The sequence below is a fragment of the Buceros rhinoceros genome, unplaced genomic scaffold, assembly GCF_000710305.1.
Source record: "Buceros rhinoceros silvestris isolate BGI_N320 unplaced genomic scaffold, ASM71030v1 scaffold23485, whole genome shotgun sequence".
Classification (NCBI taxonomy): domain Eukaryota; kingdom Metazoa; phylum Chordata; class Aves; order Bucerotiformes; family Bucerotidae; genus Buceros; species Buceros rhinoceros.
The window spans coordinates 8,831-10,433 of NW_010414906.1; the positions used below are offsets into that span (position 1 = coordinate 8,831).

The 1,603-nt window shown below is 60.1% G+C and overlaps 1 protein-coding gene across 1 annotated transcript in view; it reads right to left on the bottom strand.

Moving 5' to 3' along the window:
• Positions 1-1,603, bottom strand: part of ABCA3 (ATP-binding cassette, sub-family A (ABC1), member 3) — a gene marked incomplete at both ends in the record, with an annotated part of 14,035 nt that overhangs the window by 8,795 nt on the left and 3,637 nt on the right. Inside the window, 3 exons of the mRNA XM_010137253.1 lie at positions 23-173; positions 514-724; positions 1,059-1,214. Coding sequence (XP_010135555.1) covers positions 23-173; positions 514-724; positions 1,059-1,214 — 518 coding nt within the window. The remainder of the gene's footprint in view (positions 1-22; positions 174-513; positions 725-1,058; positions 1,215-1,603) is intronic.

The window sequence follows — 1,603 nt, forward strand, 5'->3', positions numbered from 1 at the left end:
GGGCAAGCAGGGGACACGTTACCTGTGCGTGCTCTCCTTGGGCAGGATGAAGGACAGCTCTGCCCCGGCATTGCTCTCCATGGTGGCGTTGGGCACATACTGATAGATGAGGCGAGAGATCTCCCCCAGGTTACAATAGGGCTCCTTCACCATCACCATGTGGTATCCCGCCCCTGGGCAGAGCCACAAGAGAAGGCAGAGGACGGTAAGTGGCTGCCCAGCCTGGCCTTGGGGTGCTGGAGCAGAGAGGGGTGGCCTGGCCGTGGGGTGCTGGAGCAGAGAGGGGTGCTAAGACACTGCAGAGCATCGACAGCTTTGCCTTGGCTATGGACATGACGCAGGAGCAAGTGATGAGATGGGCCCCAGAAGAGGCAGAACAGCATGTTGCTCCCTGTCAGCCATCAGACAAGGAGCAGTGGGTCCCCTTCCCTGCCCTGTATGCCCCTCCTGCTCCTCCCGGGCAAGGAGGGGACAAGGAGAAGACGTGGAACACAATGCCTGCTCCTCCCTTACCATATTTACGCTTGAGGAAGAGCGAGGAGCCGCAGCACTGCAGCTCGCCCTTGGCCATGATGGCTATGCGGTCGCCCAGCAGGTCAGCCTCATCCATGAAGTGGGTGGTTAGCAGGATGGTGCGGTTGCTTCTCTGCTGCTGCAGGAGGTCCCATGTGGCCCTGCGAGAGGCTGGGTCCATCCCTGATGTCGGCTCATCCAGCATCACCACCTGCACACCGGAGATGGGTACTGGTCAAAAAGGGCCAGGAGAGGCACAGCGACGCAGGAGGGGTCAACACCAGGGCCCAGAAGGACCGCGACCTCGTGACATGCATGTGATGATCCTGCTTGGAGGACCAGCCACTAGGCAGCAGAGCTGCACTGCAGCCCTATGGCATTGTCCTCAGAGCCACAGGCCTTTGAGTGGTGCTCCTGCCCCCTCCTTGCTGTGCCTGCATCTCCCACTGGCTTACCATGGGTGAGGAACCACCTCAGAGCCACTGAAGGACCTGCACTGGCCCCAGGGAGGAAGGTTCGAGGTGAGCCCCTCCAAAGACACTTGCCTTGGAGTCCCCAATGAGGGCGATGCCAATGGAGAGCTTGCGCTTCATGCCGCCAGAGAGCGCCTTGGTCAGGGAGTGGCGCTTGTCCTCCAGGTTGAGGATCCTCAGGATGTGGTTGATCTCCTCGGGGCACTTGGAGGGTGGGTACCCCTTCAGCTGCCGGATAGGGGAAAGGGAGGCTTAAACCTGCCCGTGAATCTGGCAAAGACCCTTCCCACCACATCAGCCACCAGCTGCTAAATCCCACCACACTCTGTCCCCCACAACCAGGCAGGAAAGTGGAGAAGCGCAGAGGTGGACTCCTGCCCAACCCTGAAGGAGCTGTCAGAGCTGGCGTGGGGGTTTCCCCAGAGCCATGCTGCCCGTGACCCTCCACTCTTCAGGGAGCTCCTGACTGCAGATGAGGTTGGAAGAGGAGGCAGGGGCTGTTCAACTGATCACAGAATCACGTTCTGGTTTGAGTTGAAGGGACCTTCAAAGCTCCTCCACTGCAACCCCCTGCAGGGAGCAGGGACATCTGCAACTCAAGTAGGTCACTCACAGCC